At 41.3% G+C, this 14244-nt stretch overlaps 1 protein-coding gene across 12 annotated transcripts in view; it reads right to left on the minus strand.

The window, feature by feature from the left end:
• Nucleotides 1-14244, minus strand: part of CWH43 (cell wall biogenesis 43 C-terminal homolog) — a 106070-nt gene that overhangs the window by 41671 nt on the left and 50155 nt on the right. For all 12 annotated transcript variants that reach the window (XM_088789770.1, XM_088789769.1, XM_088789768.1 and 9 more), the window contains 4 exons: nt 12604-12795; nt 7103-7223; nt 6580-6734; nt 4171-4372 (listed from right to left, as the gene is read on the minus strand). In XM_088789770.1, coding sequence (XP_088645896.1) covers nt 4171-4372; nt 6580-6734; nt 7103-7223; nt 12604-12757 — 632 coding nt within the window. In that variant the 5' untranslated portion in view covers nt 12758-12795. The remainder of the gene's footprint in view (nt 1-4170; nt 4373-6579; nt 6735-7102; nt 7224-12603; nt 12796-14244) is intronic.

Genomic DNA, 14244 nt, shown 5'->3' on the forward strand with positions numbered 1-14244 from the left:
GGCAGGGACAAATGGTGGGGAATTGAGATGTCTGGCTTGTGACGGGGGGCTGGAGAAGTGGCTTTCTCCTGGATGGAGGAACTGACAGAGGCCATTGTTTCATTGTTGAGCCCTTCCCCCTTCCCGGCATGTGAACACAGGTGGCAGCCATTTCTGAGTCTCTGCTGTTTGTTCACCCAGCCCTGGCGGTTTGAGACCTGGCCCTGCCCAACTATCAGGCATATCCAGGTGGCTTTCAGTGGCTTTTCATGCAGACCACCTGCCCTGGCTCAAGCTGCACTTTCCTAGGGTTTCTCAAAGGTTCCCTGAACTAAGTCAAGCAGCATCTCGCTTGAGCATGTCCTGTACCTCTGGCTGAGCAGCCCTAAGCTGACACTAGCGGCAGCTGGCCTTGGTTCGCAACTTGGCCTCTCAAGGCACTTTCAAGCACAGCACGGGCAGGAGACATCTGCAGATTTCTTTCTGGCTCCCACTGGGTGGTCCCAGGTGGGTTACAGGCTGTGGTTGAAATAAACCTACAGCGGGTCCTCTCCAAGGTTATCCTGGGGCTGGAGCCCCCAGTGGCCAGCTTCAAAATGAGCTGGAGCATCACCCAGCCATCTCCAAGTATGAAACACCCAAGGGGCGAATTGGGCAGGCACCAGAGCCCCGCTGAGGCAGATCCTGCTCCATAGGGTCAGCCCTGCACAACAATTCTTCCACTGTAGTCAAGGCCAGTCCTCACAACCAGAGAGCGTTGATGTACAACTATCAACCAAGGCTCAACTACAAGACGGGGGCACACACAACCCACACGAGGGACACACCTGGAGCACGTGGCTCAGGTGACCAGAAAGACTGCGCCAATGAACCCCACAGCCCACCTACTACATAAAGGCCACTCTACTTACACCGGAAGATATAGCAGCCATACCTAATACATAGAAACAAACACAGGGAGGCAGCCAACACGGGGAGGCAAAGACACATGTCCCAAATAAAAGAACAGAATGAAGCTCAAAAAAAAAAAACTAAGCGAAACAGAGATAAGCAATCTGTTAGATGCAGAGTTCAAACACTGGTTATAAGAATGCTCAATGATCTCAGGGAGAACTTCAACAAAGAGATGAAAACCACAAAAAAGAACCAGTCAGAAATAGATACAGTAATGGAAATGAAGAATATATTACAGGGAATCAACAGTAGATTAAATGAAGCAGAAGAGCCAACCAGTGATGCAGAAGATAAGGTAGCAGAAAACACTCAACCAAAACAGCAAAAGGAAAAATAATCCAAAAAATTGAGGAAAGTTTAAGGGGCCTTCGGGACAATATCAAGCGTAACAACATTTGCATTATAGGGGTACCAGAAGGAGAAGAGAGAGAACAAGGAATTGAAAACCTATTTGAAGAAATAATGACAGAAAACTTCCCTAACCTGGTGAATGAAATGAACATACAAGCCCAGGAAGCACAGAGAATCCCAAACAAGATAAATCCAAAGAGACCAACACCAAGACACATCACAATTAAAATGCCAAAAGTTAAATACAAAGAGAGAATCTTAAAAGCCCCAAGAGAAAAGCAGTTGGTTACCTACAAGGGAGCCCCCAAAAGACTGTCAGCTGATTTCTCAACAGAAACTTTGCAAGCAAGAAGGGATTGCCAGGAAATATTCCAAGTGATGAAAAGCAACAACATACATCCAAGATTGCTCTACCCAGCAAGTCTGTCATTTAGAATTGAAGGACAGTTAAGTAGCTTCCCAGACAAAAAGCTAAAAGGAGTTCATCACCACAAACCAGTATTACAAGGACTCTTAGAGGGACTTCTTTAAGATGGGAGGGGTGTAAAGGATGGGTGAAAGGGGAAGGGATTAAGAAGTACAAATTGGTTGCGACACAGTACTCATGGAGATGTAGGGTATAGCATAAGGAATATAGTCAATAATATTGTAATAACTAGGTACAGTGCCCGATAGGCACTAGATCTACCAGGGTGATTGATGGAAATGGGGTTGGGGGCAGGGTGAAGAAGGTGAAGGCATTAAGAAATACAAATTGGTAGTAAATACAGTATGGGGAATATAATCAACAATGTTGTAAAGATCATGTAAGGTGCCAGATGGGCATGGGACTTATCAGAGGGGCCATGTAGGTGCCTGGCCAATGTGCTATACACCTAAAGCTGAAGTTGAAGAATATTGACCGTAACTATAACTAAATATATAGGTATATATAATCACGGGATGTGGAGTATAGCACAGGGAAGATAGTCAATGGTATTGTAACAGCTATATAAGATGTCAGAGGGGTAGTATCTTGGGGAGTGGGTTATCAGTTTATGGGGGGTTTAAATGTCTAACTATTATATTGCTTTGTACAACTGAAACTAATTTTTTGAAAAAGGAATAAACTCCATCCCTGCCCCTCTCTTCCTCTGTGCCTTTCTTCATTCTCTCCCTTTCTTCCACATGTGCTAAAGCATCCAAATCAAAAAGACATAGATTCTGAATGAGATAACATAGGTAAAATTCCTAGCTCAGTGCCTGACACAAAGTAAGTCATAAATATTAGTTCCTTTTCTCATTTCCTGCCCTCAAGGACCATGGTGTCTGGAAAGGAAGAAAGACATCAAATAACTAATATTGTTTAAATTGTAACACAGAATAATAATGGGAGATATAAAGGGGGGTGGAGATTCAAGGTAGTATGTGGCATAAAGGAATCCTTGGGATAATGAGAAAAGATTTCACAGAGGCAATGCATGAGCTGGGTTCTGAAGGGTGAGTAAGAGCTTGCCAGGATATCAATGCAGAGAAGGCAACCCAGATAGAGGAAAGAGCATGTACATGCAGATGGAGGACTAGAATAGTCCAGAACTTCTAAGGAACTAAAAGCCACTTCAGCCCGGGTAAAGCACCGGGATAAGGTAGGGAGCATTTGTAAAAGTGTATCTGGTGGGGGGAAGGGTGTGCAGATCCTGTCACAAGTGATCTGGCATGGGAGGGGGGAAAAAAACACTAAAAAGTTTTAAGCAAGGGAGTGATGGAGTCAGATTTGCATTTTAGAGAGCTCACTCTGGGGCAGTGTGGAGAAGGCCACACTGAAGAGAGACCACTAGGAGACAACAGCAACAGCCTTGGAGAAAGGTGGTGAGGACTCCACTAAGGCAGATATGGTTAGAGATAGGGAAGAAGGGAAAGACTCTTTAAGAGAAATAGTAGAATCAACTGGACTTAACGCCCAATTCAATGCAGAAAATGAGGAAGACTCAGAGTTCTAGGATGGCTCCTGGCTTCTGGCTTGGATGGTGGGGTGGGGAGACAGAGAACCAAGGCATGGAGGAGGAGGAACATGTTTGGTGACTGGAGCTACTGAGTCCAGACGTGGACATGCTGAGTTTGAGACACCAGTGGGATAGGCTCAGATACATGCTGGGGAAGATCCAGCAGGAAGTTGCGTGTCTCCAAATATGGGAATTTCAGTCCTGAGGCAGATATTTTAAGGATTCTCCCTTAAAGGACCTGAAAGGTTTAACATGAAAGGTTGGACCTGGCCATGGAAGAAAAGAGGTGTCAGGAAGAGTAGACAGAGCGTTAATGAGGACCAAGCACGTGCACCAACACCTGAACTCCAGACTGCTAACTCCTTGGGCGCCCCACGGCAGGAGCAGGTCCCAAAGTACCAGAGGGTGCAGAGCTCTCTCTGGGCTTCCCTCATGTGCAGAGAATCGAGAACTATGCCCAAACTGCCAACGTGGTCTCTCATCAGGCACTCTGGTCTCATCCTACCAAATGCCCATGACTGTAATGGGGTGGGAGCAGTGGGAACTCTGGAGAAAATGGCCAGGGAATGCCACGTCTTCCCTGCCACTGAGCATGGTCTTGCATGTGGAGATTCCTCAGAGTCTCAGAGTGCCCCTGCAGGAGCTCCCAGAACCTCCTACTGAGCTGTGCACAGTCTTCAGTGCTCCCTCATCTGCTCTGTAGTAACTTTTCAGAACTGGAGCAAATACTCTTCTGGCTCCTCACCTCCAGAGTACACAATAATTTTATGCAACGTTGCTGATATCTAGGGTAAGGACAATAGGAAATACCTGGCTGGCACAGATCTAGCTGCTCAACAAGTGAGGTATTTCTCCCTTCAACCATAACAGCCAATTTCTTAATTGCTTCCAACCCCAAACTCACCCAAAGGGGTTAGGCTCTGGCCCTGGATGGGGATGCCCACTCACTGCCCATCTGGAAACAAGAGAGACTTCTCCAAAAATCCAGTGGGTGAGGAACACAAGACTGCCAAAGGCAGCCCCTGCCAACAACCAGTGCGGTCTACAGGCCATCCCCTTGGCTGCCTGACTGGTCTTTTTCCCCTCAGGTTTACTGCAGTCACCATCTAGAATAAAAAAATAGAAAAGGGTCATTTACATGGAAATGTACCTCTATATGTTACAGACTTTTATGAAGGGAAAAAAATGGCATCTGGTTTCAAGGAGCTTACTTTAGAAGGGGAGATGAGACATGTAACTACAGTACAAATCAAACTCTGCTGAGAGCTAGTCAGTGGGAGAGATTATTTCAGATAGGCTGGATCAGGAATGGTTTAGGAAGAACAAAGAATTTTGGAATTTGACAAGTGAACATGCAGAAAGTTCTTTACTTCATCTGAAGTGAACAGTAGGAGCAAAAATACATGTAGGAAAAGTGAATGGAATGTTCAGGGAACAGACGCAGTCCAATCTGAGTGGAACACTTCCAGGTCCCCGGTGACTTCTCATCCTACCCTCCAGGTACCCAGAGTGGTAACAGTGCGTGGACTGGGCAGTTACCGTGTGCCAAGACCTGTTCTGAGCCCTCTATATGGACTCTCTTAATTGTTGCAACAACTTTGTTATGGTAGCTTTATTAGTAATCCCATTTTACAGATTAGAAAACTGAAGCCCAGAGACAACGAGTGACTCGTCCAAGATCATACACCAAGTAAAGAGAAACTGGGATTGGAGCTTGGGCTGTCTGGCTGCAGCACATGTGTACGTAACCATACTGTACTTCCAGGACAGTTTAACCAAGGGGTCTCAACTCATTGCATAAGTGACATACCCTACAAAAATGTAACAATCAGAGAAAACGCTGGCAGGAGAATTTCTTCATAGGAACAGAGAGCCTGCTTTATGACACTGTGAAGGCTTCCGTAGGATCAAAGGAAGCCTTAGGGGGATGGCAGCCCGATGTCACAAGTAGAAAACCATTCTGCCAGTAAAGGGGTCAGAAGGAGGAGGAACAGAGCTGAAAGCGATGGGGTTAAGGTAGAGGGTGGTGAAAACGGCGGAAGGTCAGGGCCTGAAGGCTAAGCAGTCTTTGGAGAAGGGAGATATCTAAGCTGAATTTCCTGAGTATTATGATGGGTGACCCTCCCCCCAGGACCCAGCAATTCTTCAATAAAACTACCAAAAAAAAAAAAAAAATGCCTGGTTTGGTCACATATCCAGCTTATCAGAGAAGCTGGTGAGGAGCCTGGAGTTTTATAAATGGAAGCACAGGGGTAAAAACAAGAAGGAACCAATAACTGGGTCACATAAATTTAAAACAGAGGTGAGAAACAATAAAACACAAGTCAGGAAGTGTAAAGGATACCCTGAGTTCAGATCCTTATCAGGCTGTATCCGTGAGATTTGCTGCCTGAGTTTCTACTTTTAAATGTTAGTGTTTTATAAAATATAAAACATATATTAGGGTACTAGACCGAGATCTAAATGTTCTAATGAACAGTAATGTCACTTGACCAATTTACTTGCAAGATGTTCCTCTATTCTTACTACCCCCAATTCATGTCAAAATCAGGGTCAAAAGGATTTTGTTCATGGTGTGCCAAAACCTTCTCAAGTTCCGTGAGATTTTTCCTTGTATTTACAAAGAACAGTGACTCACTGAAAGTTACAGGAGCCAGGAGCAAATTAATTAGAATCTAGTCACACTTCTCCCTTCTTTTCAGAAGGGTCAAGAGTTAGCATGTGAAGCCAGCATCTGAACTGGGTATGTGAATGTCTGGGAGAGTCAGCTCCAGAGGGAGACAGGTGATTTGAAAGGTGGTGGGAATGAATGTGCAAGAAGATTGCCTTTCTTTTCAAGTTTCAGATTTGGAGTTCAAATAGCTTCAGATTCCTGGAAAAAAAATAAACAAACCCAGGTAGTTCCCACAGCCCTAGCTCACAACTTTCTACGGTATGAGAGACATAGTGAGGTGAGTATGGAGGACGAGGGGTGAAGAATCCCATCTCGGAAAGCCCTGTCCAGAGGGGAAAAGGAGAAAGAGCTGAAAGCCCACTGGGAGCAGGATGCCTGGTCGACTCTCCCACTCCACAGTGACACAAGCCACAGACCACTTTTTATTTTCTGTCTCTGTACTAGCAAGGAAAAGGTGCCTTCTGCTTGGAGAATAGTCCACTGGCTGCACCAGTTACTATTTCAGAGGGAGAAAAAGTTGAAATAGAGAAATAGTGCAGAAGGACTATTTTTACCTTTCCAAGATGTGTTCCATTTAGATAAGAAAGGTAAACTATGCAAGAGAGAAAATATGCCTAAATAAAGTAGGCACACCCTTACCTGCGGAAATGCGATCAAGTGTGGCGATGGTACTCAATGTCAGTATCACTCTGTTGGCCATCTGATAACTCCAGATGGGGTTTAGTGAAGTATACCATATGCGGAGAACAACAAGAAAAATCTGTCCTGAGATGAATCCCCAGATTCTGAGGTACCTGCAAGTGCAAAAGTATTTTTAAAGACTTTTAATGGGTTTCAATGAGCAATGTCCATCATGAATTTCATAGCTTTCTAGGATGAATAAATGAAATAGTCTAATTGGTAATTTGCAGTAATATACATGACTTAGCCTGTAGCTAGTCCATTACCTAAGCAACTTGTTAAAATTCCTTCTTTCTCAAAACATTATCAAGACTGATGGCAACTATTCAGTCCTGACTTTGTAAAAAGAGGAAAAAAGAAAACTTCTATTCAGCCAGATGGAAGGTAAATACTATAACCTGGAACGTTTGGTCCCAGCTTCCCCGTGGGTTACAGATCACCACACTTATTTGCCTACAGGTGCACAAGATACGGACCATACCTTTGCAAACCACTTCCTGTCCACCATGTCACAGCTTGCACTATCAGCGAGGAAGACACACCAAGCGCAAGGACCACGAGCCGAATTTTGGCATTGGGAGCCTGGAAGGAGGCTATGCTGCCTACAAACAAATTAAAGAAAGCTAAACATATATGGCAGACATGCATTGGTACTCAATGGCCTGATACCATCTTTATACTCAGAGAGATAGAGTTAATACATAATTAATTGTATGTGTATATAAATCTTTTTAAAGATTTTATTGAGATATCATTCATACCATAAAATTCACTATGTTAAAGTGGACGATTCCATGGTTTTTAACATATGCACAAAGTTGTATTACTATTAACACATCTAATTCCAGAATATTTTCATCATCCCAAGAAGAAACCCATACCTGTTATCAGTCACTCTCTTTTCCTCTTCCTCACCCCAGCCCCTGGCAATCACTCATCTATTTCCTGCCTGTATGAATTTTTCCTATTCTGGGCATTTCATATAAATGGAATCATACGACATGTAGCTTTCTGTGGCTGTCTTCTTTCACTTAATATAACGTTTTCAAGGTTCATCCATACCGTAGTATGTGTCAGTATGCCATTCCTTTTTGGCCGAATAATATTCTATTGCATAAATAGACTGCATTTTGTTTATCTGTTCTTCAGCAGATGGGTATTTCGGTTGTTTCCACTTTTTGGCTATTACGAATAATGCTGCTGTGAACATTTGTGTACAAGGTCTTGTGTGAACATATGTTATCATTTTTCATGGGTATATACCAAGGAGTAGAGTTGTTGAGTCATATAATAACTCTGTTTAACATTTTCATGAACTGCCAAACTGTTTTCCAAAGCAACTACACTATTTTACATTCTTACCAGCAATGTGTGAGGGTTCCAATTTCTCCTCATCCTTGCCAATACTTGTTATTTTCTATCTTTCCGATTACACCCATTCTAGGGGGTCAAAATCTCTAAAGTCGAAACAGCCCAATAGGAGTATGAACTAGTTTAATAGTTAACTACAGAGTAATTAAACTAAAATATCTGAGATGCCAGAGGTAAGCTAGCACATAACACTCAGCTTTTCTCTGTAGTTATGTGAGAATACCTTAGGACTCTTTTAAAAACAAAGTTGTTTCATTTCCTTAAGAAGCATCTGAAGGGAGTTTTAAGACAAATCATGGCTTACTTCAGCCTTTGTTTAGCATCAGCAAAGCTTCAATGATTACCTGGAAGAGTATCTAGCAGAAACTGGCCTCTTCATCCTCAACTCTGAGTCACTACTCCACTTGCTCAATATAATTCTACCTCTATCCAAGGTGATGAGTTTCATGGAGAAAGGAGGTGGAAGGGAAGCATCCCAAACATTGTACCCACCTCAAACTTATTTAATAGCTCTTATTGCCACCAGAAGTTCCTGGGCTAGAACTGGATTTAAGTAATAAAATACTGTCCCAGCAACTGCTCAGAAGGTGGCTTTGTAGGTAAGACAGCGTTCAGCAAAGGCAACAAAAAAGTGCCAGTGATGAGATCACTCCTGTAAAAGCCAACCAGGGAGCATGATGAGAAACTTGCAACACTCAGGCCATCGTAATGCACAGAAGGATACTATAAGCCCAGGGCAGTTGAACTCAGTAGCTATACATGCAGTTCAGGGTAGAAAGCTTCATTTCTATTATTTCTGGAACAGAAAATTTCGCAGCCATTTGATATGTCTTTCCATTCCTATGGCACCATCTTTGTCAAAGGTGCATTTTTCAGGGGTCTTTACCACTGTTCTGAGTCCAAGCTCTTTCAAAACCAGAATTCTACACCTATGTGGACAGCCCTAGAACTCACTACACTAGCTGTGTCCTGCCTTCTTCAGGCACGGGTGCCTGAAAAAGCAGAAGGCAATTTCCTAGTGATTCCCATCCGTTTTTCAAAAAAAAAGTCAACTGACTGTTTCCAGACAGAAGAAATACATGGCATGGTTCATAAACAAATGCCACTGGGAAAACTCAGAGACACCAACTGTGTTCCAGCAGGACAAAGACAGCTAAAGTTTTCATCAACAGATTCAAGTAGACTGCAGCCTGGTGTTTCTGTTTTTTAAACCTTTTCTCCACAACCTCACCTTCTTGCTTTTTTACTACCACTATCTCACCAAGGTCTCTCAATATTTACTAATACCAATAATCTCAATTCTTAGTGAGAGTAAGTGTACATCAAAAATTTTTTAATTGATTTTTTTTGGCAATGTGACATACTCAAATTCAGAATTCAAAAAGTACAAAAGGTGTACAGTGCAAAATTTCCCTTTCATACCTATCTCTACAAACCATATGTTTCATCCTGGAAGCAACTAAAATGCTATTCTTTTTTTTTTTTAATCCTTTTAGAGCTATTTAATGCATGTTCAATTAAATACTAAATATATTTTCATCTAATCTTTTCTACACAAATGTTAATATTCTGCATACATTGTTTAGTGCTTCCTTTTTTCCACTTACTATATTTTGAAGAACAATCCATTTCATTACATAATGTTCTTTTTTTTAATAGCTGCATAGCATTCTACAGTATTCCAAGTTTCATAACTATAATTTACTTAATTTATCCAGCAGCCATTTATGATAAAAACCCTTAAGAAAGTGGGACTAGAGGGATCATATCTCAACATAATAAAGGCCATATATGATAAACCCACAGCTAACATCATACTCAATGGGGAAAAGCTAAAACCAATCCTCTTAAGATCAGGAACAAGGCAAGGTTGCCCACTATCTCCACTTCTATTCAACATAGTGCTGGAAGTTCTAGCCACAGCAATCAGACAAGAAAAAGAAATAAAAGGCATCCAAATCGGTAAGGAGGAAGTAAAACTGTCATTATATGCAGATGATATGATACTATATATAGAGAACCCTAAAGACTCCTCCAAGAAACTATTAGAGCTGATAGATGAATTTAGTAAAGTAGCAGGATACAAAACTAATATTCAGAAATCAGTTGCATTTGTATATACCCATAATAAAACATCAGAAGGAGAAATTGAAAAAACAATCCCATTTACAATTGCTCCAAAGACTATAAAATACCTGGGAGTAAATTTAACCAAAGAAGTAAAAGATCTGTACTCAGAAAATTATGAAACACTGAAGAAAGAAATGAAAGAAGATACAAATAGATGGAAACACATTCCATGTTCATGGATAGGAACAATTAATATAGTTAAAATGTCCATACTGCCTAAGGCAATATACATATTCAACGCAATTCCTATCAAACTACCAATGATGTTTTTCACAGAAATAGAACATATAATCCTAAAATGTATATGGGACCATAAAAGACCCCGGATAGCCTCAGCAATCTTGAGAAATAAGAACAAAGTGGGAGGTATAACGATACCTGACATCAAATTATACTACAATGCTACAGTAATCAAAACAGCATGGTACTGGCATAAAAACAGACACATAGATCAATGGAACAGAATAGAGAGTCCAGAAATAAATCCATGCCTATATGGCCATTTAATCTATGACAATGGAAGCAAGAATGTATGGTGGGGTAAAGACAGTCTATTCAATAAATGGTGCTGGGAAACCTGGACAGACACATGCAAAAATTGAAGCTGGACCACCTCCTCACACCATATACAAAAATAAATTCAAAATGGCTTAAAGACTTAAATGTAACATCTGAAACCATAAAATTCCTGGAAGAAAATATAGAAAGAAACTTCACAGACATTACCCAGAGTAAGATTTTTACTGATATATCCCCTCACGCAAGGGAAGTAAGAGAAAAAATAAACATGTGGGATTACATCAAACTAAAAAGTTTCACAGCAAAGGAAACCATCAATAAAACAAAAAGGGATCCTACTGAATGGGAAAAGATATATGCCAATGATATATCTGATAAGGGTTAGTATCACAAATTTATAAAAAACTCCCTCAACTCAACTCCAAAAAAACAAACAATCCAATTAAAAAATGGGCAGAGGACATGAAGAAACATTTTTCTAAAAAGGATATACAGATGGCAAACAGACATATGAAAAAATGTTCAACCTCACTAACCATCAGAGAAATGCAAATAAAAACCACAATGAGATACCACCTCACCCCAGTCAAAATGGCTATCATCAATAAATCAACAAACAACAAGTGCTGGCACAGATGTGGAGAAAAGGGAACGCTGTGCACTGTTGGTGGGATTGCAGATTGGTGCAGCCACTATGGAAAACAGTATGGAGGTATCTCAAAAATCTGAAAATGGAGCTACCTTATGATCCAGCAACTCCATTCCTAGGTATCTATCTGGAGAAATCCAAAACTCTAATTCAAAAATCTTTATGCACTCCTATGTTTATTGCAGCACTATACACAATAGCCAAGACATGGAAACAACCGAAATGCCCATCGGTAGATGACTGGATTAAGAAACTGTGGTACATTTATACCATGGAGTATTACGCAGCCATAAAGAAGAAAGAAATCTTACCATTTGCAACAACATGGATGGACCTAGAGAACATTATGTTAAGTGAAATAAGTCAGACAGAGAAAGACAAATACCATATGATCTCACTTATATGTGGAACCTAAAGAAAAGAATAAGTGAATGAACTAATCAGAAACAGTTTTGGAGACATAGAGGAAAAACTGAGGGTTGCTAGATGGAGGGGGGGGGTAGGGGGAAGGTGAGGGGATTAGAAAACAGTCAGTAACCACAAGATGGCCACGGGGTTTTGAAAATTAATTTGGGGAATGTAATCAATAATGTTGTAAAGATTTTGTAGGGTATCCGATAGACACTTGTCTCATTAGGGAGACCACCTCAGGGATGATGTAGACGCCTGATCACTGCACTGTACACCTGAAGCTGAAGCTGAACAATAATGAATGTAAACTACAAGCTTATATATATATATATATATATATATATATATATATATATGTACATATATATGTATATATATATACACACACACGTATATATGTGTATATATACGTGTGTGTGTATATGTATATACTTACAAGAAGCTGAGTACAGCATTAGGAATAGAGACAGTGAAAATGTAATGGCTGTGTGCGATGTCAGAGCGATAGTGGATGGGGGGAGGAGGGTTCACACAGTGTGAGGGATATAAATGATGAACGTCTAAGTATTACTTTGTCTTATGCACCTGAAACTAATTTAAAAAATTAAAATTTAAAAAAATAACTGAAAAAAGAAAAAGAGTTGACGTGTTTAGCAAGGTATCTTTCCCCTCCTTATTTCAGTGATTTTTTAAGGCTTTTTCAATAGGACAGAAACGTTAAAAATGGAAAAACATTGGGTTTTGGTGTAATCTTCCAATTTTACTAGAATCCTTCTAAGGTCAGAGAAAGAGAAATTTTTTTTTTTTTATTACTTAATGATTTAGCATTCAAAGAACGGTCTACATATTTCACTTGATTTTTTCACTAAAACAAATCTTAAAGAAATACTTTTAAATCTTACCGACAGTAATTATCCGCAGGAGGGCTAGCATCCATTTCTTGTTAACCAATTTCCAGAAAGGATTAATTGTTAGGAATATTGGAGAAAGAAACGCTATGCCAAAAACTTCAAGCCCAGTAAGCTCTAGTGTTTGCAGAGGAAAATAATAAATCATCGGCGCCAGGCCATGGCAGAGAGACCAAGAAATGTATCCTAGAAAACAAAAATTTTTCAGAGAAAGACAAAGCGTAACTTTACCGTGGTTTCAAACAGTAACCCCACGCCTCCACAACCGCTCCTGCTGGCTGCCTTCCTTCACAGCTCTGGCCTTAATTTGTTTCCAGTAAGAGAATTCCTCGCCTTGGCCAATAAGGCCAGGTTGAGCATGGCTCCCTGCTGTTGTGAGTCCCTGAGCATCCCTCATTTGTTCCTTAAACCTTTTTCAACCCCCCATTAGTCGTTCCTTTATTAAAGCCTCTTCATTTGGACCATCTGGGTTGCATTTGGTTTCCTATCAGGATCTTTGTTGATAAGCTAAGGTGACCCTTCTGGAATAAGAAATATGAAAATCGACAGGAGCACTCATTAGCAGAACTCCTTCCTCCCACTCCAGACTACATCCAAAGGCAGGCTGGTTAGGTAACAATCATTTTCTTGAGAGTAGACTATTTTAAACCAAACCCTTAGAGACAGTTCCAGGTAGTGGAATACCCAGATCTGAAGTCAGTTTCACCTCTGCCAACTACTGACAATGTAGTCTTCTACAATAATGACAATTAATGCTAATGGGCACTTACCCTGTGCTAGAATCTGTGCTAAGGACTTAATTGGATCATCTCTCTTATTCCTCACATGACCTATGTCCTATGATCTTGACATTATTTCTACACCTCTCTTACAAATGCAAGAACAAATAACAACAAAAGCATCCTGAGACTGGGAAAGTTAAGTAATTGTCCAAGGTCACAAAAGTAGCAAAGGCAGAGTGAACTTAAACCCCACGCAGTTTGGTTCCAAACATAACCTCTAACCACTAAATGCACTAACCTTCTCCCAAGTTGCCTCTCAGTCTCCCTTTTTTTTCTTTTTAATAACTTTTCTATTTCCTTCCCCCCCACACACTTTCTTCCCCATCCCACCCCACCCCCCTGCAGTTCAAGTCCTTGTTTTTCAGACTAGTTGTGTAGGACACAGCTCCCTGTCCCATGCTGGTATTATGAGCCTTGCGCTCCCCAGGCTGAGGCAGTCAGTCGCCAATCAGCGGCTCACAACAGCTCCCTGGCTGCTGGCTGCTAAAGGCAGTTCACAGTAGCGCTCGGCAGCTCACGGGCAGCACACACCAACCTCCAGCTGCTCACCGAGGCCCAGCTCCAGGAAGAGCTGTTGTTCACAGTCTTATCTGTAGAGGGCGCAGCTCACTGGCCCATGTGGGAATAGAACTGGAGACCTTGGCATTAGGAACACAATGTGCCAACCACCTGAGCCACCAGGCCGGCCCTCAGTCTCCCTTTCTTAATCAGCAAAATAGCACTTTTAATCACCTCACCGGTTTACGATTAAACGAGGTCAATTTGTACAAGGAGTATCTAGCACTAACCTAGGTATTTACATACGTCGCTTTAAAACACAGTACTTTCAGATACAGACTGAGCCAGAAAAATG

The sequence above is a fragment of the Rhinolophus sinicus genome, chromosome 1, assembly GCF_057876585.1.
Source record: "Rhinolophus sinicus isolate RSI-liver-muscle chromosome 1, RSI-T2T, whole genome shotgun sequence".
NCBI classification, from domain to species: Eukaryota; Metazoa; Chordata; class Mammalia; order Chiroptera; family Rhinolophidae; genus Rhinolophus; species Rhinolophus sinicus.